At 35.9% G+C, this 25,328-nt stretch overlaps 1 protein-coding gene across 7 annotated transcripts in view; it reads right to left on the minus strand.

Moving 5' to 3' along the window:
* The window catches only part of BAZ2B (bromodomain adjacent to zinc finger domain 2B), a 350,928-nt gene that overhangs the window by 137,414 nt on the left and 188,186 nt on the right, over window positions 1-25,328 (minus strand). For all 7 annotated transcript variants that reach the window (XM_053918709.1, XM_053918714.1, XM_053918713.1 and 4 more), the window contains one exon: window positions 7,531-7,677. In XM_053918709.1, coding sequence (XP_053774684.1) covers window positions 7,531-7,675 — 145 coding nt within the window. In that variant the 5' untranslated portion in view covers window positions 7,676-7,677. The remainder of the gene's footprint in view (window positions 1-7,530; window positions 7,678-25,328) is intronic.

The raw sequence follows: 25,328 nt of genomic DNA on the forward strand, positions 1-25,328 counted from the left end.
AATATACATACTTTTCAAGTGCACATGGAATGCTTCCTAGGATAGAACACATGTAATGACACAAAACAAGTCTTAATAAATTTAAGAAGATTGAAATCATATCAAGCATCTTCTCTGACCACAATGCTATTAAACTAGAAAACAATCACAAGAAGAAAACTGAAAAAACAGATAAAGACATGGAAGCTCAATAACATGTTATTAAACAATGAATAGGTCAACAATGAGACCAAGGAAGAAATCAAAAGATACCTTGAAGCAAATGAAAACGAGGACACAACAATCCAAAGTCTGTGGGACACTGGGAAAGCAGTCCTAACAGGAAAATTCATAGCATTGCAGGCAGATCTCAAAACAAAAAAAAAAAAAAGGAAGAAAAGAAAAAGAAAAAGCTCAAATAAACAATCCAACTTTACACTTAAAGGAACTTGAAAAAGAACAACACACCAACCCAAGGTGAGTAGAAGGAAGGAAATAATAAAGATCAGAGCAGAACCAGAATAGAATCTAAAAAAAAAAAAATGATATAAGACCTGGTTCTTTGAAAAGATAAACAAGATTGGCAAACCTAATCAAGAAAAAAGAGGGCCCAAATAAATACAATTAGAAATGAAAGAGGAGAAACAACAACTAACACCAAAGAAATACAAACAATTGTAAGAAAATACTATGAACAACTATATGCCAAGAAACTGGACAACCTGGGGAATGGATAAATTCCTAGAAACATACAATCTTCTAAAAACAAATCAGGAAGAATCAAGAGAATCTACATAGACAGATTACACCTGGTGAAATTGCAGCAGTTATCAAAAAACTCCCAACACACAAAAGCCCTGGACTGGTGGTGACTTCCCAGGTAAATTTACCAAACATTCCATGAAGAAATTACACCTCTCCTTCTCAAAGTATTTCAAAAATTCAAGAGGATGGAAGGCCAAACTCATTTTACAAGGCCAACATTATCCTACTTCCAAAACTAGATAAAGACACCACAAAGAAAGAAAATTATAGGCCAATATCCCTGATGAACATGGATGCTAAAATCCTCAACAAAATATTAGCAAACTGAATATAGCAATGCATCACAAAGATCATACGCCATGATCAAGTGGGATTTATTCCAGCAATGCAAGGTTGATACAACATTCACAGATCAACAAATGTGATTCACCATATAAACAAAATGAGGGGAAAAACACACGATCCTATCAATAGACGCAGAAAGAGCATTTAACAAAATCCAGCACCCATTTATCATAACAAGTCTCAGCAAAGTGAGAGTAGAGGGAACATACCTAAACATAATAAAGGCCATATATGACAAACTCACTACCAGCATCATACCCAACAGGCAAAAACTACAGTCCTCCCCCTTAAGATGGGGAACAAGAGAGGGATGGCCACTTGCACCTCTTATTCAACATACTACTAGAAGTCCTGGCGACAACCATCAGACAAGAAGAAGAAATAAAAGGCATCCAAATTGGGAAGGAAGAAGTAAAACTGTCTGTATTTGCTGATGAGAAGATTCACTATGCAGACAACCCAGATCTAGCAGGCAGAACAGAAGAGCCCTGAAGCCAGTGGTGTCAGTGGCTCCTGATCAATGGTGCAGCTGAAATGGTATGATTCATGGAGCCATCAGCAGGAACAGTGATATCCTCACTGAACCAGGGTAGCTTCCTTAAGCAGTACAATTCAATAGTAACGCTCTGAAATCACTCATGGGGGCCAGAGGTCAGCTCCTCAATAATTTCATAAGTACCTAACTCCCTATTTTAATGCACTTTCTTAAAGCTTAAAACAGCTTTATTGGTTTATGTTAATTCTAACTGAACTGACTGATGTTATCAACCAACAACTACAACTGGTGATAGCTCCCAAACCAAAGGATTCTTCACTCTATTACAACTGGCTTGGTACTCATAACCATACACATTTCAAAGTAATAGTAATTGAGAGGTAAGTGAAAGCTTAAAAATAACATGTATAACCTTGGAGGTAAGGGAGGATTTCTTAAATAAGCAAAAAACATATTCATAAATTTAAAAAATTGATAGATCTGACTATATTAAAATTAGAAGTTCTATTCATCAAAAGACAATGTAAAATAAAGATATACCACAGACTGAGAAAAAGATATCTCCCACAAACCTGCTGAAAGAAGGATCAGCATCCAAAATTTTTTAAAAACTCACAAATCCATTAAAAAAAGATATACAACCCAATAGATACATGCAGCAAAGCCTTAAATAAACACTTCAATAGAGAGGAAAGCCAAAAGGCTAAAAACTTATAATAAAAAGGCACCTTAATAAAACAGTACTTCATATTCATCAACAAAATCAAAAAGTCTGGTAATGAGAAGTGTTAGCATGGCTGATAAGCATCAAAATTTCTAACAGATAGCTGGTGGAGAAAAAAACTGGTACTACTGATAAAGTTGAAGACATCTTCAGGAAAGGATGCTTATTTCCATTAAGATCCATGTAAAATGGTCATAACATTGTTTTTAATTGGCAAAAAATGGAAATAACTCAAATATTCATCAACAATAGTGTAGATATAAAATGGATGCATATTCCATTCAAACGCAACATGCAACATACCCTTTAAAACCTTTTTCTCCACATTTCTCATTACATTCTCTCCTCACACCCAGTTGTTCAAGTCACATCAGAGCTTCAACCTCCCTTGCCACATCATTTCACATCCCATTAGAATCTACTCCCTAAATATTTTCTGGAAACTTGCTTTTTTTCTCCACCTCCAATAATTCCTTAATGTGGGCCCTCATTGTTTCTTACCCAGTAAATACGAGTACCTCCCTAAAGGTCTTCTTTATTCTAGTCTCACCCCCTTGCAAACTGGTGACTTACATGGTGCTAGAGCTGTCAATTCCAAAGTAGTATGATCATATAAAGTCCCTCCATTTGATGACATATGAATAAAAATAATGCTTACAGTTTACTAGGCACCTACTATATATGCTAGGCATCCCTATGATGCTGCAAAATGGGTGTTGTTCTATTTTATACACTAGATTAGGCAATGGAACCTCAGAAAGGGGTAATTAATCCAAATTCACACACCTAGTAAGTCGACAAGCCAAGACTCAATTTCAGGGCTTTACAATTGATGAGTCCTTGCTCTTAATCAACACGCTATTGTACCTAAATTCCTAAGCATGGTATATGAAGTTACAAATGACATAACCTTAGCCTACTCCTCAGGTTGAAATCCTGTCCTCTGTCCCTCTGTTTCATTTAGCCCACAGCAGATATTACCTATCCAGCCTCTCCTTTTCCCTTACTAACAATTTCTATTTTATTCAAGACAGCAATACTTTCATCTAAAAATTATTTTTCCTGGCCTCCCTTGAAGCTGAGACTACCATTTACACAATTCTGGCAAAAGATATACAAGTCAGAAACTCCGGGTGGTGTTTCTGGGAAAGCTCTTTAAAAGGGGTCAAAGTAAGCAGGCATGCCACTTTTGCTGCCTCCTCCCCACCCCTTCTTCCTTCCTGGAAAACAGTGCTATAAGTGGATCAGGCCTCTTACAGACATGAGAGACCCATGTGAGCATCAAAGTTCCTTACTTCAAGGAAATGATTTAAAATTAGAAGTTCAGATCATGTGATGGCATAACCCACCCAGCACTGCCTATCTGTGGGCTGGTGTGTTGATCTGCCATGTCTTCCTATTCATAGTTAACCATTATCATAACTGATACCTGCCCTTAGTTGTGGCCTTCCTGATGAACTTATACTTTTCCCAATATACCAGGATTTGTCATGCTTGTGTAGAGATAGGTGGCCAGCAATTGTAAGATACATATGTAAATCAGTCTCTTTAATTTTAAAAAGAAAAGCAGGAATACTCCAGCTTTAACTAGAAGTTTTAAACAGTTTATCTGTTTTATTTACTCAGCATTTTTATTTTTATAAGCTTTGGTTTGAAGGCGATTACCTAAAAAAAAAAAAAAAAAAAAAAGAATAACCGCTGGTCTAAGACACAGCTAAACTACAACTGAAATTTCCTAAATTCTGTCTCTGTATGATTTCAAATGACCACAACTCTCAAGCAAGTCCACTCTGTAAAGTTTAATTTTGCAACTATGCTTAAATACTATTCTCTCAGCTTTCACTTAGAGCCAGTATGTGCAATGTGAATATCTGTGAAACTCACAAGTAGGATATCCTGCATCATTTGGTCTTTCACACAAAGGTTCTGGTAGCATAATCCCTACACCACCCATGGCCAGGATATAAGTTTACATTTTCCTGAGGAACTGATATGCTGACTAGCACCAGTATATGATTATATATATATAATCATACATATATATATATATATATATACATCATACACACACACACACACCCCATTGTATTTCCCTTTTATTCTTAGCAGTTAATTTGTTAAGTTTTTTGTTTAATATTGGTGGCTTTCTTTAGCTAATATCTTTTTAGAGCCTATCTTTTGATATTTTAGTTAATTGTTTTGTTTACAATGCCAATACATTTCCTGAAAGCTGTCCCAAAATATTAGAAGTAGGCAAGTTATTTTTAAAATCATAACTTAAAGAGAAAAGAAATATTGTATTCCTTGTATTTTAATAAGACCAACAAAACATGTATGCAGATAGTCTTACATTAATTAATCTTTACTTCAGTGTTATTTTCTATCTAAGTTACTGTAATAAAAATGACAGGAGTTTTGTGAAAGACAATCCAGCAAACTCCCTACATGTTACTGCTGAGTAAACCAAGAATTTAAGGCCTTGACCGCTCTTTAACTAAGCCCTTTCTTAAGATTATATTTGCAGTGGTCAGCCTTGAAGGATGAGGTAACATTTGCTTCCAGACAAAGGGTCTGTTTTCATTTACAGTAAAAGCAGTGGATTCTCCAAGTTCAGTATTCCTAAACTGTGACACAAACCCACTGCATGTGCAAGATTCAAGTTGGCTGGAACTTGAGAGGCATGGGAAGCCAGTGCCAACACGATGCTCATGCTGTTTGCTGTGCTGTAAGTAATGAAATCTCTGATCCAGGAGACAGCAGGCTAACTTGTGGGTATGCATAATCTCAAATCCTCACAACGTACTGACTCCAAGTACATTAGTTAATCATTCAATGTTGAAAAGCGGGTTTGAATTACATCCCTTGTAACTCAGTGGAATTCCTGTAGACATACCATTAATGAAGAAGACAGAGAATGGTCTATTAAAATAGCTGCTTAAAACAGAATGTCTTGACCCTCCTGGTGTGGCTCACTGGATTGCACGCCAGCCTGTGAACCAAAGGGTCATAGGTTTGATTCCCAGTCAGGGCACATGCCTGGGTTGCAGGCCAGGTCCCCAGTAGGGGAGCATGTGAGGGGCAACCACACATTGATGTTCCTCTCTCTCTCTTCCTACTAACCTTCCCCTCTCTCTAAAAATAAATAAATAAAATCTTAAAAAAAAAAGAAAAAAAAAAAGAATGTCCTCCGAGGGGCCATTAAAAAACTGTTAAAGTTTTATCATTTTAAAGATGAAAATTCTATTTGTTGACTCTATACACCAAAAAAATTGACGAGAATCAAATTGTTTAAGATAAAAAGGCCAAGTACTATTATGACTCTATGATTTTATTTTAAAGTGGACAGAATTATTAGACGATGAATAGGCTAAAATATCACATCAAACAAGACAGAAAAATGTGGTAAACTGAGTTATGCAGGACAACTGAGCATTCTCTTAAATAAATTGTGTACTGGAAGTTAATACTATGCTTTACTTTAAACATAACCTACAACAGTGTGAAAATTAAAAACTAAAAAGCATTTTCCTGGTGAGTGAAAAAACTTGTGATGTAGGTATTCAGTTGTGTTAATAAGTGATATATTATAAACATAAGTGATATATTATAAACATAGTTTATAATATATCTATAGTTTATTTCTGAATAAACATAGAAATAAACTATACTTTCATTCAATGTAAGTAGCAACATAAAAACTCTACAACCTTTTAAACTGGCAAATAAATGACAAAAACGTATTCCTTTCTAGACAAGGAAATTTCTAATGATACTCGGCAACCTAGCATACCCCACACCCTTCTGCAATTCCCAACTATCACGAACAAAAAATAGTGCCCCAATGTGACTAATCAGAATCACAAGCAATTCAAGTGTCACTAATTCAGGAAACTAAGTGAGAAATAGGTGTTGGCAAATGACCAGAAAACTCAGGGCTCTGTATTCAAATATAATACTGAAGAATAGTTATAAAAAGCAGGCAAGAAAAATTACAAAAGTACAACTTTTCAATCGTTTAGACAAAGTCCCTGGAAGTAAAATGCCAATCGTGGTATCATCTTTTCTGAACATAGCAAATCATCAAAGGCATTCTTCAGTTATACATCGTTATCATTTTATAGATAAGGGAAGTGTGGATCAGGTTGTTCAATGCTAACTTTAACCAAGATTGTACAGGGTGCAAGAGAACAGAGATTTCATTTATTTACTTTTTAATGTTACGCTATTTTATTTTAGTTATTTTGTAATCACTAAGAATTTTAGAAAAGTATTCTGATAAAACAATGACAAAATGGCATCCTTCTTGTTATTGTTCCATTCATTTAAAAAATCAAAATAATTAAATATATACTAGGCAATTTGCTAGGGTATTTGTTAGCAAATATTCCATATTTATGCATTTCACTTACCCAAAATTACAAACCTAATCTTGAAAAAGTGAAATATCATTTACTTGTACTGCTTAAAAACATATAGAATAATCTATAAGATTATTTGAAAATATTTAAGATTAAAAAGCTTCCTATTAATAAAGAAATGAGTTCATCAAGTTCAGCTGTAAAAAAAAAAAGGGGTGTATTCTAAGAAACCTGTGTTTGGGCAAGAAATGATTTGGGATGGTGATGAAAAATACCTCCTATGTAAATTAGGAGGTGTAAATTAATGAAAATTAAGGGTATTTTCACTTCTGAAATAAAGCTCTCTTTTTAGCAATATAAACTTTGGTCATGTTTAAGAGAAACCTATCATGCCCTAAGCTTTTAAAATATTTTCCAACAAGTAAATGATCTGCCTTAGTATACACCTGTGAAATGAGATGGATTTTGGCAAAGGTCATTTTAATACTGAAAGCAGATTTAGGGCAAAGGGTTCACAGCATTGGTACCTTCTCTTATCACCAAGAATTCCTTTGTATTTCTTCATTCCCTCATGGGTGTAATGTTTTAAAAAGACTTTGCATATATTAATTTATTAATTGAAATGGTGACATGAATATGAAACTCACAAAGAGAGCTTCTAATAAGTATGAAATGCATAGAATAACCAGTGCTACTCGTGTCCTAATAGAATTCAAAAAAGCAGAGATTAGATGTTTAACGTAGCCATTGTTCCACAGGTCAATGGAGGTATTGAGAACAATTTATTCAGAGTTGTATAAAACACTATGAACACAAATTAGTAAAAGAATGACATTCCAAAATTGAGTAATAAGGATATTCACCACACGGGCTGATTGTAGAGCTAAGCGAAGCAGCTCCAGTGGAAAGGCCGCCTTTTGACACCGATGAAGCCACAGAAGGCATAGAAGAGGAAGTTGGTATGGTAGCGGAGGCTGTTGAGGATGGTAACCGTTCTCCAGACTCCATATCTATGAGAGGGAGAAGAATATTAGTTCTCAGTATTAGACAGTGGAAGTATTCAAAAGAGGTATACATAAATTAGGCATAGTTTTTAAAGTTATGATGTAAGTTTAGAACATGTGTTCTTCAGAAACATAAAATACGGAAAAAATAAAAACAAAATAATTAAAAATACCAATTTACGAAATAAGTTTAATGATAAGTATACCAAATCCACCTCTATTAGGATTGTAGAGTTTCCTTATATCAAAAAAATTAATAATGATGTGAATATAGTAATTTCACACATGTGCCACAACCTAAGGAAAATCAATATATCAACTTACTCTTCCTACATCACTTCATCATTGATTCACTTATAACACAATCCCCATATTGTTTTAATAAAACAAGAAAATACCATTATATTTCAATGGACTGTAACCCTGTCTTATTAATCCAGATAGAAAGATGCTTGTTGGTCTCAAGAATCCAAGAATCTGACCTCATAATCCCCAATACAGTGAGACCCTCCCTCAAAAGACAAATTACATTTTATAGTTTCTACTACAATCACATTTGAACTATGGCCTCAAAATGACCTTAATATGACCAATGTGTAATAACCACCTCTAAGCATCTTCATTAATCTGCTTGGCTATTTTGGGTACAATATTACATTGGTCTTATTGTAATAGTTTATATTGATACAAAAAAATTCTAGAATAGAAATGGGTGAAGAAGGTCAAAGGTACAAATTGTCAGTTATAAAATAAATTAAGTCATGGGGACATAATGTACAACATGGTGGCTACTATTAGTAAAACTGTAATGTATATGTCAAAGTTGCTAAGAGAGAAGACTTTAAAAGTTGTCATTATAAGGAAAGAAGCTGTAATTATGTGTGGTGATAGATGTTAACTGGGCTTAGTGTGGTGACTATTTCACAATATGTCCAAATATAGAATCTTCATATTGTACACCTATAACTAGCATAATGTTACATGTCAATTATATCTCAATAAAAATTTTATCTGTATTAGTTTACGGTCATTATAATACTCTCTGCACACCCTGAACCCAAAATTAAGCAAGGCAATTGTGAAGTAAACAATTTATAGGAAGAAACAAAAAAAGATACTGTTTACCTATAAACTTAAAACTAACCAAGAGTAAACTTTCACCATTTAAATAATCTAAACATAAAAGGATATCTGTAGGGAATTCTACAGCCAATTCACATAATGTTTTCTAAGAAAAAATAGTTTGATTTAATTTTAAATATTGACCAATTAAAATAATGCAGGGTTGATGTTTAAATATCAATTGAACCCATATGGTATTTAGATGATTTTTCTCCTATGATAAATATGTATGGTAAAGATAATCTCATGTTGCTATACAGGATCATTTGTAAGACAATTTCAATGAGTTTCCCAACCATATACAATGAAAAAACTTCATGTTCTGGCATTGTTGTCAATCATCTCCAGAGGGATGGTGCTGCTGTAATGAGTGTGGGCGTATTCTTACAGAACTTTTCTTACTCTCTATCAGCATGCATCAGGGAAAGGCATAGTTGGTACTGATGGATACATGGAACTAATGCTTAAAGCGCAAGTTTTAAGTCATCAGACAGTAACTAATGAGCTCTGAGGCATGTGGCTGTCTGATGGCAACGCCTACAGGATACATCTTTCTTTACAAATTATTTCCACCAACACCTCATTTCACTAAATACAAAAAAAATGTAGAGTCTTTACCTAAATAGAATTTATAGAAAAAGGCTTTTTAAAAATTTATAGCTAATAACCACATTGTCTACAAAAAATCTAAAATGTGGTATTTATTGCTACTTTAAAATGTTTAAAATATTTTTATTTATTTTATTTTTAGAGAGAGAGGAAGGGAGGGAGAAAGAGAGGGAGAGAAACATAGATGTGAGAAACATTGATTAGTTGTCTGTCCTAGGTGCTCAGAACTAGGACCCAAAACTCAACACAGGAATGTGCCCTGACTGGGAATCGAACCCCAAACCTTTCACTTTGAAGGAGGGATGCTGCCCAACCAACTGAGTCACATAGATCAGAGGTACTGGAATATATTATTATTATATTATAATATAATATAACAGCCATTATCCTTAGTTCTATTACATACATTATTCACATGTTATTTTATTTTAACTATTTTGATCCTAGATATATGTATTTTCATTTTTAAAATTCTAAACCAGTGGTTCTCAACCAACTGTATTTTTTTGTTTCTATTTTTAAAATTATATTTTGTTGATTATGCTATTACAGTTGTTCTGATTTTTCCCCATTTGCACCCCTCCATCCAGTGCTGCCTCCTCCCTCTGGCAATCCCTGCACCATTGTTCATGCCCATGAATCATGTGTATAAGTTCTTTGGCTGCTCCATTTCCTATACTGTTCTGTACATCCTCATGGCTATTCTGTAACTATTCTGTAACTATTCTGGACTATTTGTATGCCTTACTCTCCTCACCTCATCACCCGTTCTTTCTCACCCCTGTCCCATGTGGCACACATCAAAATACTCTGCATATCCCTGATTCTGTCTCCATTCTTCTTGTTTGCTTAGTTTATTTTTTAGATTCAGTTGTTGATAGATATGTAGTTATTGCCATTTTATTGTTCATAGTTTTTATCTTTTTCTTAAATAAGTCCCTTTAACATTTCATATAACAATGGTTTGGTGATAATGAAATCCTTTAGTTTTTTCTTGTCTGGGAATCTCTTTATCTGCCCTTCAATTCTCAATGATAGCTTTGCTGGGTAGAGCAGTCTTGGCTGTAAGGCCCTGCTAGTCATGTCTTGGAATATTTCTTACTAATACCTTCTAGCCTGCAAAGTTTCTTTTGAGAAATCAGATGACAGTCTTATTGGAACACTCCTGTAACTAACTAGATTCTTTTCTCTCATTGCTTTTAAGATTCTCTCTTTATCTTTAATCTTCATCATTTTAATGATGATGTGTCTTGGAATGGGCCTCTCTGCACTCGTCTTGTTTGGGACTCTGTGCTTCCTGGACTTGCATGCCTATTTTCTTCATCAAATTAGGAAAGTTTTTTCATTATTTTTTTCAGATAGATTTCCAATTTCTTGCTCTTTCTCTTCTCCTTCTGGCACCCCTTTGAAGTGACTGTTGGATTGATTAAAGTTGTCCCACAGGCTGCTTATACTATCCTCATTTATTTGGATTCTTTTTTCTTCTTGTTGTTCTGATTGGTTGTTTTTTGGTTCCTTATGTTCCAAATCGTTGATTTGATTCTCAGCTTCATCCACTCTACTGTTGTTTCCCTGTAAATTGTTCTTTATTTCAATTAGTGTAATTGAAATCACTTCTGACTGGATCTTTTTTATGCTGCTGAGGTCCTCACTAAGTTCCCTGAGCATGCTTATAACCAGTGTTTAGAATTCTGCATCTGATAGACTGCTTATCTCCATTTTGTTTAGCTCTTTTTTCTGGAGTTTTGATCTGTTCTTTCATTTGGGCCATGTTACTTTCGTCTCCTCATTTTGGCAGCCCCCCTATGTTTGTTTCTATGTATTAGGTAGAACTACTTTGACTCTGTGTTGTGGTAGTGTGGCCTAATGTAGTAGGTGTCCTGTAGGGTGCATTGGCACAGCCTCCCCTATCACCCAAAATGGGTACTTGAGGTGCACCTTTTGTGTGGGCTGAGTATACCCTCCTGTTGTAATTGAGCCTTGGTTGCTGTTGGCAGATCAATGAGAAGGATTTACCCAGGCTGGTCAGCTGCAAGGATTAGCTGTGACCACTGATCACCAACCTCCACTGTCTATGAAGGGTCACCTGTGCAAGGGTAGGGCGGTGGTACTCCAATGTGGTCTGTAGGTGTCCACTGGGTGCATTGGCCCTGGGGTTTCCCGGGTAGTGCAGGCCAAGGTCAGCCCCCACCTGTGTTTTGCCTGGCTATTGGTGCTGTGCTTGGAGATTCCCAGGGGAAGCTAAGCTGTGAATCTAGGCTGGCTGCTGTTAGTGCCAAGCTGTGGGCTCACTGAGGCCAGCTGTTGCTTCTTTGAAAGGATTTAGGAAGTGGAGAAGCATGAGACAAGACCAGCCATTCATAGAGAAAAGCTGCTTGGTTGGGTCTATAAATTGGATGGGGGAGAGCCTCTGGGGATCTCCAAGGCAGGTCAAACGTGTTAGCCAGACTGAAGGAGTATCAGATATGGCACCAGCTTGCTGGCTCTGTGGGTGTAGGATTTAGAAAAGGACAATGGCCTCTGTTCACCTTGATAAGAGACACTTCAGTGTAGTTCCTCCCTTCATGCAACTGGTGCCTTTTAAGCTTCTACTCTGGTGCTGGAGCTCAGAGGAAGTAAGTCTGAGTAGGTGAGTTGTATGTGGGTTTTTAAGGGGAACTGCTTGGGGCTCAAGAAGTTTCTTCCATGAACTCAATTCCTGCTGGTTTTTGCAGCCAGAAGTTACGGGGACTTATTTTCCTGGCACTGGAACCCTAGAATGGGGTCCTGGTGTGGGGCTGGGACTGCTTGCTTCCAAGATATCCCTCCCAAATTTTTACCCACCACATGTGGGTGAGGAACCAGCCCGTTCTGCATCTGGATAGATGTGGTTTCTTTAATTCCATAGTTTTCAGACTTCTATTCAACTCAATTTCTGATGGTTTTCAGTGATGGCTGTTCTAGTTTTTAGATGTAATTTTGATGTGGTTGTGAGAAGAGGCAAGCTGTGTCTGCCTATGCCACCATCTTGACCATAAGTCAGACATATTTTTAGCCAGTCAGTATGATCTCTTAGGTGGCTGAGTATTCTCTGTGTATATAAAGTTCTCTCTTTTTTTATACTGGAACTAAGTTTTGGGTTTTTTTTTTTCATATTTTAATAGGCATTTTGAAATTCTAGTAACCCAAAATGGTCAATTACTCTATGTTTATCTTACACATATCCTTCTTTTCATTTTAAAAAAATCTTAACAAATCAACTTTAGCCTTTGTTACTCTAGAATGAAGATTGTTTATGCTTGAATTAACAAGGATTAGCTTTTCAAATTTTTATTTTTAGGCTAAATATTATTGAATATCCATTTTATTTACTATTGTGCCCTGATAAATAAAGTATAAGCATAGCACTGGAAGTAACTCTAGTCAAGAGGAAGTTAAAAGGCAAGAAAGCAATGCATTTGTAATTGTGAAATAGCCACAAAACAATCATTAGTTTACCATATTGTAAGAACTAGTCAGAGAAGAAGGTTTATAATACATGAGCACCAAGGATGTTAAAAGCAGCAGCTAAGAGTATGAGGAGAAACAAGATATTTGATAGATTCAAAGTATAACCTCCCAAATATTTACTAATTAAATGGCAAAAGAGAACTTCACAGTGGAGAAACTACATAACCTGTAATACAACATACCTTTTAAAGGGCATATCATCTCTGCGGTATTTTTCTCAATCACATATAACATCAGTCAAATCATGAGAAACCCAGCGAAATCCAAGTTGAGAAAGTACATACACAATTATTGACTAGTATTCATCAAGTGTCAAGATCATGAAAAAAAAAGAAGATTGAGGAGCTGCCGTGGGTGGAAGACTAATGAGATACAACAACTAATGTGATATCGAATCCCAGGTTGGATTTAGGGATAGAAAAAGGACATTAATGGAAAAACTAAGAGTATTCATATTCATAAGGGAATTCATATAAAGTCTACAGCTTAGTTAATAGTATTGTACCAATGTTAATTTCTGGTTTTATAATTTCAATAATTGTACTGAAGTTATATAAATTATTAAATATAGGGGAATCTGGGTAGAAAATATGTGTGTATGTTCTGTATTTGTTTTCTAACTATCTTTTATAAATCTAAAATAATTTCAAAAGAAAAGAAAAACAAAAACACAAAGTCTGGCCCATAGTAATCACATAAAAAAATACATATGCCTTGGGGTTGAAGAGTGTAAACTTAAATGTGAAAGAAATGAAGACAGATTGCATTTGACAACAGACATCATCTGGATCCAAAAGCTGTGTCTACAACTTATTAGCTATGATCTTGTTTAAACTATGTAACTTCAGTGAACTTTTGATTTTTTCATAAGTAATATAAAGATGTAGTTGGAAGGATTAAATGACATAATGCAGGTAAAGTGCTGAGTACCTAGCATTCAACAACTGTTAACTATTATTTTTAATAAGTGAACATTTGTGTGTATGATGAGCCATGTCAATGTGTGGCAGTAAAAGAAATTTAATGTTTTTTTAGATTGTTTATTTCAAGTAAATATTTCAGGGTCATATCTAGTTACAGATTATGTATATGCTTGGCATGTTATTGTATTTTTTACCCAGATAAATTTTGAATTAAGGATGAAAAATAAATGCCTTGTGATTGTATAAGTACCAATGTTTGTGAAATTTTCAAAATAAGCTGGAACACAAATAAAACATCACAGAGACAATCATATGGAGGCATAGGTAAAACATACCTCACCTCCTTGCACAACTACAGCAAAAATTACAACTACAAAACAAATATCACTGAGAATCATCAGAAAATCAAGCTGTATGGAAGTCTGACAACCAAGGATTTAAAGAAGTCACATTCACCCAGGCAAGTACAAGGGGCAGAGATATGGAGAAGGAGTGGAGAGGTGTGGAAATGTGGAATGCATGGCCCCACGTCCACATATGGTGGATAAAAACTGGGAGGGGTACCTCAGGAGCTAGGGATCCCAGCCCCAGACCAGACCACCCAACCCCGGGTTCTAGTACCAGGAAGATAAATCCCCGTAACTTCTGGCTGTAAAACCCAGTGGGGGTTGGGCAGCAGAAGAAACTGAGGGATTCTCAAGAAACTCTTATGTCATGACCCACGGACATGAACTAAGGGGATACTGCTAGAGAGAATGGGGGTACTGGGTAGAGGGGGCAAAGGGGGAAATTCAGACAACTGTAATAGCATAATCAATAAAATATATTAAAAAAATAAAAAGAACTAGATGCTTCTGGGAAAAAATCAATACAATAATTTTCAGTTGAAAAGCAATTACTCTATGATCATATGAGTTATTATTCAATATTGATGCATACTACATAAAAATTAGTGAGACCCATTTATTCAGATTATTTAAGAAAAATGTGTTCATTAAAATAAAAACAGTTCAGATATCCATCCAAGAGCCATTCATTCCCAGATTTCTGTTATGGCCAGAACATCCAGATCTGATACTTGCACTCCTGGAATAGCCTCTCATTCTGAGGCTGTATATTAAGAATATCACTTTCATCTAAGTTCCAAGTCACCCTTAACCAACTGACTTTTTTTGGCCTACAACAGTCCCTATACCATGGGATAAAATGAATAACATAATAACATGACTGCCCCACCCACAACACACCCACCTATGGAAGAATATCAATTAATAGGTACATCTTTTAGTTTAGGACATTTTGAGAATATATTTGCCAATGTATAGCTTCAGAATAATTCACTTACAAAGTCAACCAGGTAATAAAGATTACTACAACTTAAAATTAATGTATAACACTACACTAAAAAAAATAAATTTGTTGATGTGAACAACACGGGGAAAAAAGCGGAAGATGATGAAGAGGTTGTAAGTGATTTGATTCATTACAGACCTTTCCCATGTCCTTAAGCAGTAGTTCTTAACCAGGGGTGGCTTTCCACTAGAAAACACTTTGCAATGTCTGGGGACATTTTTGACTGTTACAACTGACAGGGTACTACTGGCTAAATATCTTTTTTTTTTTTTCCTATCTTCACCGAGAGCATACTTAGTGATTTTACAGAGAAGGGAAGAGAAGGAGAGACTGAAGGAGAGAAGCATTATTGATTGCCTTCTCCCCCACATGCCCCACTGAAGACCAAACTGCAACCTAAGCATGTGCCCTCACTGGGAATCAAACCCATGACATTTCCATTTTCCGGGATGACACTCCAACCAACTGAGCCACACTGGTCAGGGCCAAACATTTTTTTAAATGTCCAACTCAGTCTTTATTACCTATATCACCTTGGGGCCACTGAGTGCTAACAGGTAAAAGGACGAGGGGCACCTTTATGTGTATCAAGGACCCCAGAACACCTCTCAAAAGAGAATAAATCCAGTTACAGAACTTCTGTAGCAGTTGATAGGGGTGGAGGAAGGGGCACTGTATGTACAGAAATTTAAAGGGATATTGGAGGAGGTTCTTCAGCAACAGGGCATGGTCCTGCTGAAAAGGCAAACAAGCAGGGTCAGCCACTGATCTGGGCCCTCAGCCAGAGGGAAGCTACCAGAGGGTAGCTTCCACCAGGGAAAGCCCCTCCACTGCAGTCTCCATCACCACCAGCAGCAGCCTCTGACTCTGCCAGCTGCTGCTGCAGAGCTGCCTGATGTTAGTGCTGGTAGGTCTTGCATTTCTCCACAGGTTGGAGGAGAGTAGCTCTTGCCACAGTTGGCCCCAGAGTGTGGCAAGAGCAGGGCTGTTTGCCCGTGTGAATGCAGCATTCTTCTGCCAGACGTATGGAGATTAAAATGTGCAGGACCACCACACCGCCCCCCCCCCCGCCCCCGCAGAGAATTAACTACCTGGCCCAAAATGTTAGTAGTGCTAAGGTTGAGAAATTCTGATCTAAAGTATCAAAAACTGCATTACTTGGAATTCAGTTAACCAAAACACTATTAAGTAGTAATTCTATATAATTATTATAATAAAATGATTTTCGCTAATTTGGTACCACTGCAACAAATTAGAACATTCTATTCAAACTATCTTTTATGTCAGCATTCCTCCAGAGTCTATTGTTTTACATTTTATCCTAATTGTTTAAACCTGATAATGTATGACATACAATTAATGCATATAATAATGCTCGCTCATGCTGTATAACATTAATTTAGAGCATTTTACTAAGATGTGATTTATATAACAATTCTGAGAACAGAGAAAAATCAGAATTGCCACACAAACAACTGCTTCCCTGCCTGATGCTTTTCTATACTCCAAAAAGATTCAATGATCAGTTGTTAATGATAGCACTCTTCAAGTTCATGCATATCAAATGTTCTTTTTTTGTATAATCATATAATTTATGAACACTGACATCTGTTAGAAGTAAACCTAAACAGGTGCAAATAAAGAAGGGCAAGGCATGTTGGCTAAGAAATACAAACACAGTCAGCTGCCCTGTGTTTCAATCACAGGATTCCTTTACTATTGAAAATATAGCTATAGAATAGATTGAAGATTCAGAAAGGAAACATAAAAATAGATATTTCTCCTGGAAAAAGTTTCCTTATCGAGTGTCTTTATTTTTGCTAACAACACCAAAAGTTCTCTGTGGGAGTTCAAAGCACACAAGTACAGTTGGTGAATCCTTACTTTTCCTTACAATGGAACCTCAAGTGGAAAACAGTAATTAGGAAGAATATCAGAGGATAGTCACTGTGCTGCCTCTTTGGTTTAGTAGGACCACTAACGATAGTGATTTAGAAGTCTGTTATTTTCTAAAAGTTCTGAAAAAGGCTTTTCTACAACTATCTCTTCAAACACTTTTCAGGCAACTGAACACTTAGACAAATAATACTTCAATATTAAGTACGAAAACAAAAGCAAAAACCAAGCAACCAAAAATTATTCTGTTAACAGATTTTAAGAAATAGGAAATGATGAGGTAGAAATACTATATTAGACAGAAAACAAAATTCTTCTCCAAATTAACATGTTTGAAAGGAAATGATACTATTTATAAATATTTTACTTATCTACATCTTCAGAAAGTTATTTCAAGTCATTAATATAGTACATTGTGATTTCAAATATGAACATATAAAATTTCATTTGTTGACTGATACATTTTAACTAGCACTGTACGCAGTCATAAAATTATCTCCCCCCCAACCCCCCGAACATGGGCTGGCGACCAGGGGCTCTGAACTGCAGCCTGTGATCTGGAGCCAGTCTCTGAAACCACTCAATACCAGTTTCCTTCTCTGAAAATTGAAAGGATTGCATTAGACCAGCCTTCAATAACTGAATTTTATGAAGTTGATGGTTAAAATAACCCCTTCATATTACATTAAAAATATTTAACAATTTAATTCTATTTTCCCCTTGCCCTCCTTTCTATTGGCCTTAGTTCTACCTCTAAAGATTTGCTAAGTCTTTAAAAAATTTACTCTTGTCTTATTTATACCTCAAGAGACTTTATAATGAGAAAATTATCCAAGAGTAAAGCACTGATTTTTGTACTGCTCAGTAAATATCTATTCAGGGAGAATTTTTTTCCATCCAAAGGATTAAATATTCTCTTGCAATGACATATCTGTGAGAAAAAGGTTATCCTAAGGATGTAAGAAAAGGTATAAAATAATATTAAAGGAAGATTTGAGCAAGATTAACATGTATGGATCAACTAAAGCATAGGTAGAATCTATAAATTTGAATAATGATTAGAATTAGAAATTCCTTTTTTAAAAAATTTGATTTGAGAGAGAGAAAAAAAAGGAGAGAGAGAGAAGAGGGAGATGGAGGGCAGGGAGAGAGAACAAGTGAGTGTGTGTGCCTGTGAGAGAGCGAGAGAGCGAGAGAGAGAGAGAGAGAGAGAGAGAGAGAGAGAGAGAGATTTGTTCTTCCACTTAATTTATGCATTCATTGGTTGATCCTCGTATGTGGCCCCACAGGGATCAATCCTGCAACCTGGGTATATCAGGACGATGCTCTAAGAAACTGGGCTACCCTGCCAGGGCCAGAAATTTCTAATAAGGATACAAAGGTTAGAAGGATAAAAAGAGAGATAATGTCTGGTTAATCAATGCTTTCATCTACAAATGCAAGGGATCCAAAAGAACAAGCAAAAAGACCTAAAGCTTTGCTTAAACTAAGAAACAATGAAGTTTCTAAGACAAATCTGGATGGCAACTAAGGCTGATGCTTAACAGATTGAGAAAATAAAGCAGGGTGACAAAGAGAAATCATGTTACTCTATGTAAGATATCCACATTTATTTGGAAGCCAAGAAAAGATACCAAGAACTACATAACTGATGAACTGGAATAAAAGCTCCTTTTCAATGGGGAAAAAGCAGAGCTTCCCTAACAGGGAAAAAAAAGACACTTCTTGAACAAAATGAGGATAAGAGTTTGTGAATAACATGCAAAAAGTATTTTTTGTCCTAGTAAACAGTTACCAGTTACCCTATATTAGGTTTGTCTTTCTAATATTATCACTCTCTGTTCAAAAGTATTCAATTTATCCAAGAAATACATTCATAACTGTGGGTAAAGATAAATGTAAATGATATTTATTAAACATATTAATTGCAAAAGACTTTTTAAGACAAAATATTCCATCAGTAAGAGATTGTTAAATTGTGGTACCTTTCTTTAATAGAATACTACACAACCATTATAAAATAATGAGTAGATCTATACTAGCTAATCTGTTAAAAGAGTAAAGTGGGGAGAAATAAAAACAGCGAGATCTTACGTATGACAAAGAAAAGGAAGGATATAATCTTATGCCTGTGCTCAGAGTATTTCTGGAAAAATATGTAAGAAACTGGTAACTGTTTACTTCTACATAAAGTGACTGGGGAATTGAAATCTAGGATGGGAAAATTCGTTTTCACTATATATCTTCTGCCACTTGAATGATCTATCATATGCTGGTATTACTAACAGCTAAATTTTTAAAAAGAGAAAGACTTCGAATGGCTTGGTATTGTCAGAAATTACCTCTCAAAATGTTCTGCAGAGAGTACTGGTTCAAGGTGATGAGGTGGGAAGATCCTGAACCTCCCCAGACACTGAGTCTATGGCTCTGCATGGAACGGTTTCCTCTCAACAAATCCTGAGGGCTGGCTGAATGATGACAACGCCTCAGGCAACAAAAAGAAAACCACACCTCACGGTAGGAGAGGCTGGGACACAACTGCACCATAAACCCCAACCATGCTATCAGTGGCACCAGTTAAACAAAGTCTTACCATTTAGAGGAACATCACATGTTCAACCTTTCAGACAGAATTTACTAAATCATGGAGCACACTAGGTTTTGGGATATAATGACACAAATAGGTTAAGTAGTCTACCTTAGGATGTATAGTCTAGTAGGTTGGAGCAATGATGGAAACCCGATCAAAGCTGAGTTAAACAGATGCTGTTTGCAAGAAGCTGAGCTAAGTGGTGCAGCGGTATAAGGTATTGGAGGATCTCACAGACTCAGTAGACGGGGGGGGTGGTTTTTTGGGGCTGCCATATATATATATAGGCAAACATCGAAGTAGGAAAATAAGGTGGACATGCAGTGGGAGGATATTACAATTATTCTTTATTTTGCTAATGATTAAGAATATCTATATTAAAAGTTACACATTTTCTCATACTTGGAAAAATATAAAAATATTTAGTGTCAACAAGTAAAATCCTTCTGAAAATAAATTGCCACCTTAGAATACAATTCTAAGTACAAATTTGTAATTGTTTTATAACACTTAAGACATTATATAATTTCCTCTGCTTACATTTATGACTGATCTATACTTGCAAGTTTTAAATCTATAGTCATCACATGGTAGTATCTCATATTGCAGTAAAGTAATATGTGTTCTAAACTACATATAAATTTTAAGTGAAGAAATATTTTTTAAAAAATTAATACTGAAATTGGACAATGAGAAATTTGAGAATCTTGGTAATTTCAAGAAAAAATTACTATACATGAAGTATTTATTCTCTCTCTGTCTCCTATAGAGAAATAGCTGGTCTATTACTAATTCAGTAACAACTACTACTGATGATCTATTTGTATGAAATTATACAATGGCTCAGTTGTTAGAATATAAAGATAAGTCAGAGTCTGTGTCTTACAAAATTCACCTAATAATTTTCACTTTGAAATTTTCTCAACTTTTTTCATTTTATACTATTCTCATCATAACCCAAATTTAAATTACTACAAAATTTTGTTATTCTAGCAAATAGAAATGTACATGTTCACTTTACTAAATTCAGAAAATGCTTTTCAAATACAGGAGAAAAACTGTTTTAAATCCATCTCCTCACATACCATAAGTAACATCTGAGTTTCAAACCTATGTTGGGCACTAGGGCATGTCTTATTATTGTTGCTTTCTCTTACTTCTAAGAAACCTAAAGACTTTCCCCCACAACTCTCCTCACCTTTAGGAACAGAAGAGAGAAAAAGTCGTGGGAAAGAGCTAGGAGGTAAGAGCAGTGGTGAGGGTTTGAGGTAAGCAAGGAAGGTAGGGAGGAAGGGAGACTAAGATTTTGGAGAGACAAGGCATCCCTGACAGACTAGACTACCAAAAGAAAAAAGATCCTTGCTTTGAAGTAATGTTTAAGTGGTGACAGTTTTCATGAAGGTAAAATTCCGTCCTTCACTCCCATCCAGGAGATGGGAAGCTCTATGTCTCACTGTGCTTTATTCAGGCTTCCTCTACATAAATGCGCCAGATAGGATTTCTTGCTATTGAGGTAATCCTTGACCCTCATCAGTGGGTCACAGGATCCTACTCCTGTGGTCAAAGCTGTCTGTCCAGACATTACCCAAGGAAACAATGGCTGGACAGAAGTCTAGGACATGTATTCTCTGCATCTAAAAGATGCTATGATCTGCCTTGGCTGGTGTGGTTCAGTTGGTTGGGAGGTCATCCTGTAGACCAAAAGAAAGGTCACGGGTTCTTCTCCCAGTGAGGGAACACACCCAGGTTGCAGGTTTTATCCCTGGTTGGGTGTGTAAGAGAAAGCAACCCAATCAATGTCTGTCTGTCTGTCTGTCTGTCTCTCTCAGAGCAATGAGAAAGATAAACATCGTTGTGTGAGGATAAAAATATTAAATAATAAAAGATGCTATGATCTAATATTCTCTCTGACATAGACATTTTAAGTAATAGAAACAGGGGAACTTGCTGCTGAGTGGAGATTGTAAAGGCTGTGGTCCTAAGAATACGCAAGCTACAAAAAAGTGGGCTGGAAAAAATGTTGGAAGAGCAAATGTACAGAGAAGCTGAGTGGTCCTGAGAGAGAGAAGGTAAGACTATGGCCAATCTCAGGTTCCTTTCCTTAGACATGCCTTTTTGATTTTCTCACATTCCCTGAGACTCCTATCTGTCCTTTTTAATTTAATTTTAGTGGGTTACTGTTCCCTGCAACTGAAAGAGAACAGGCAGTAAACTTCCTAACAAATGTCATGTTTAATCTTCTCTCTTCTTATCTTTGTTCAAGCTATTTACACCACTGACCTATAATCTTTTTTTCCCTTTTAACAATCCAAATATAAGCCCAAGAGTCACTTTATTCATAAAACTGTATCTGACTAATATGAGGCCACAACTTATTTTTGAACTGTACAGCACTTCAACTTTTACCCAGAAAGCTGCTAATTACATTGACTTTTTACTGCTCCTTCTTTGCTTTATGAATCCACGGTGTAATTCAGCACATAGCCAGTATGTCTTTTGAGTCTTAGTTTCAGAATCAGTATTATTGGGTTAATTACACCTACTTCAAAGAGCCACTGTAAAAACAGCACCTAGCACACTTCTGCTGGGTATTTTGACTTTACATGATTGGCCAGAATTCAGAAGGAAACATATTTAATTTCTTCAGACCAAATATACAAGGGTGGGAAAACAGCTCATTGAAAGGCAACACAGTTTCTTTCATAAGTTAAGTGTGAGCAAAAGTAAGTTAAAAATATCAAAAGCATTTACACCTCCAAGCAAATTTTTCATAGGTAAACCTCAGTAGATGTTCAGTAAGTTCATTAGGCTATCCCCTGTCAACCTGCCTCTCAAGACTGTTATCATTAGTTTAACTGTAGAGAACAGTATAATTTAAAGTTTTGTTTCAGATAACACTGACAATTTCAGTTCAGTTTTTGTATAACCAAAATAAAAAAACATTTTTCCTGAGATTTTCACATGATTTTATAACTTCCACTATTCAAAAAATTTTGTTCAGACTATAACTTCTTTTTTTTACTAATATAGAAACCAAGTTTTTACCTCTATGACACTGACAATCTCCAAAACTTCAGTTACAATAATGCCTTCTACCATTCTCTTCACTATAAAATTTAGTCAAATTATCTAACTTATCCTTTCAAATATGCCTTTTCCACTTTCTTCCTAATTTATTATTTTCTGAATACATCTAATTTGTCCATGTCTTACTGTACTGATGGAACCAAATATGAATATAATACTCTTAGTTTTTATTTGGAAGATTCAAGACCCTCCAAAACACTGCTCAGAGAGAATTTAATAGCCTGCCTTCACACTACAAGTCCCTAAGTACACTCCCACACATCTTAACATGACCTGTGCTAAATACATGAGAACAATTAACAGCTCAATACAGTGAAATAATGAATATAACTATGAACCAGATATTTTAGTATTTCTGCAAAGTAGAACAAAGCACCTACTCAATAATGAAATCGTTTTTAGAATTAAAGAGGCCACACCCATCCAGACTGGAAGGAGGGGTAGAGATGCAAAATGGACTGGTCCCACAGCCACAAGTGATTGATAAAAATTTGGGAGTGATATCTCAGGAGTGAGGAGTTCCAGTTCCACACCAGGCCACCCAGCCCACGGTGCCAGTGAAGATTAGTACCTATAATTTTTGGCTGCAAAAACCAGTGGGGACTGTCAGCTGATTTCTCAAAAGGAACTTTGCAGGCTAGAAGAGATTGGCAAGAAATATTCAAAATAATGAAAAGCAGGGACTTACAGTCAAGATTGCTCTACCCAGCAATGGTATCACTTAGAATTGAAGGGCAGATATAGAGCTCCCCAGACAAGAAAAAACTAAAGGAGTTCATCATCACCAAGCCATTATTATATGAAATGTTAAAGGGACTTATTTAAGAAAATGAAGATCAAAACTATGAACAATAAAATGGTGATACATACATATCTATCAACAATTGAATCTAAAAAATAAACTAAGCAAACAAGAAGACCCCAGACAGACTCATGGGTATGCGGAGGGTTTTGATAGTTACCAAGTGGGAGAGGGTGGGTGAATGGGTGAAGAGGTGAGGGGAGTAAGAAATACAGATAGGTAGTTACAGAATAGCCATGGGGATGTAAAGTACAGTACAGAAAATGGAGTAGCCAAAGAACTTATACGCATAACCCATGGACATGAACAATGGTTGGGGATTGCCTGAGGGTATGGGGGATGCTATGTGGAGGGGGGTAAAGAGGAAAAAATTGGGGCTGTAATAGTATCTGTAATATCAATAAAATATAATTTACAAAAAGAGAAAAAAGAAAGTAAAGCTTGCCATTAAAAAAATAAGAATATTTGAGTTCCTCAAAAGTGTAGACATAGCATTACCATATGCCCCCAGCAAATCTTTTCTTAAGCATGGAGAAATGAAAACATGTTTTCACAAAGACTTGTACATGAATATGAAAATAACCCAAAAGACTCTTAGCTGATAAATAAAACTGGGTATATCCATACAATGAAATATTATTAGGCAATAAAAAGGAATGAAATATTGATTCATGCTTCAACATTGAAGAACTGAAAACATTATACTAAGTGAAAGAAACCTTTCACAAATGACCATATATGGTATGATTCAATTTATATTACATGTCCAGAAAATACAAATCTATTGAGACAGAAAGTAGATTAGAGGTTATCTTTGACTGTGGGTAGGTAGGAAAAAAATGGGAAGTGACTGCTAATGGGTACTGGCGATTTGAGGAGGGCTAGGAAAATATTTAGTTGATTCTGATAATGGTTACACTACTCTGTGAATGCACTAAAGACTAAATTGTATATTTTAAAAGGGTAAATTGAATGGAATGTGAATTATGTGTTTATAAATCTGCTATATATAAAAAAGAAAAATTAATATTTGGATCTCATTTTGATAAAATATTATTTAATTTAATGCATACTCTACTGAAATTTTAAAGTTAGTATTCTCAATTCTAGCCTCTATAGCCAAAACTAAATGTAGATGTCCCTTGTATGGTCTGTCAAACTCTCTCAAGTACTTATCCATTTAGTTAATTTTGAATCTCTCTCTCTCTCTCCCCATACACACACACACACACACACACACACACATTAAAATGATATTAATTCAGTTTGGGAACTAACAGTTTTATCAAAGATTATAAATTTCTGAGTACTTACCAGACTTGTTCCACGACTTCATTCCAATTATAATAGAGGGATGTAATAGGCATAAATAATCCTGAGATTCTAAACCACACCAAGTATTCACTCTCTTCTTCTGGTTCTGCTTTCTAAATATCTTTTCTCTATTCCTACCTCAGGTTCGTAAAAACCTACACTGGGGAAGTTCCACCCAAGGTAGAGGCATAGGTAGAAACCCTTCACTTCCTCGCACAACCAAAAGAAGGATAACAACCAATCTAGAATCAATAAACAACCAGAAGTGCCAGAAAATCAAACTGCACGGAACTCTGACAACCAAGGAATTAAAGAAAGTATCAACCAAACAACCAGACCCCTAAGGCGGCAGGATGCGCGGGCCAAGACTGCTCAGAAAAACCGAGGCAAGGTGGCGGGGCGGACTGGTCTGGACTGGACCAGACTGGGCCTGCGGGGCTGGCTGCAGCGAGGGGGTGGACTATGCAGGCGG

This window comes from Desmodus rotundus, chromosome 2 (genome assembly GCF_022682495.2).
Source record: "Desmodus rotundus isolate HL8 chromosome 2, HLdesRot8A.1, whole genome shotgun sequence".
Classification (NCBI taxonomy): domain Eukaryota; kingdom Metazoa; phylum Chordata; class Mammalia; order Chiroptera; family Phyllostomidae; genus Desmodus; species Desmodus rotundus.